Raw genomic sequence first — 493 nt, 5'->3', positions numbered from 1 at the left:
GGGACCTGGGGGGGTCCTTGTGGTGTCTCCGTGGGGTCCCGGTTGTGTCCGTGGGGTCCCGCTGAGGCTGGTGGGGTCTGTGGAGTCCCAGGAGCCCTTGTGGGGGTCCCACTGGGGTCCTGGTGAGGTCCTGGTCGTGTCCGTGGGGTGTTGGGGTGGTCCTGGGGGTCCCGGTGGGGCCCGGGGGTCCCTAACAGGCGGGGACCCCCTCGAGGTAGGCGGCGATCCCCTCCAGGCACCCCCGGAGCCGCGCCAGGGCCACCCCGGCCACGGTGTGGGGAGCCTCGGCCAGCGGGGCCGGGGGGGCCGGGGGGGGGTCGCCGGGCGGGGGGCAGCCCAGCAGGGCCCCCAGGACCCCCAGGAGGCTGCGCAGGTTCTCCAGGTCGTTGGCCACCTGGGCCAGGCGCAGGTCGCCCCCGGGCACCGCCCCCAGGAGCCGCTGGAACAGCTGGAGCCGCTGGGCTGCGACCCCCAGCCCCGCCGGGACCCCCCC

The 493-nt window shown here is 77.3% G+C and overlaps 1 protein-coding gene across 1 annotated transcript; it reads right to left on the bottom strand.

Annotated features, from left to right (window-relative positions):
• Window positions 1–6: 6 nt before the first annotated feature.
• Window positions 7–487, bottom strand: LOC113979880 (leptin-like; the record flags this gene model as incomplete). Its single annotated transcript, XM_027707156.1, has 1 exon — window positions 7–487. A coding segment is annotated over one exon (297 nt), but the record flags the coding sequence as incomplete, so codon positions are not given.
• Window positions 488–493: the final 6 nt, after the last annotated feature.

This window comes from Neopelma chrysocephalum, unplaced genomic scaffold, assembly GCF_003984885.1.
Source record: "Neopelma chrysocephalum unplaced genomic scaffold, ASM398488v2 Primary Assembly neopelma1_90213, whole genome shotgun sequence".
Taxonomy (NCBI): Eukaryota; Metazoa; Chordata; class Aves; order Passeriformes; family Pipridae; genus Neopelma; species Neopelma chrysocephalum.
Note: the sequence above shows the minus strand (reverse complement) of the source record. Positions and strands in the feature narration are given on the sequence as shown.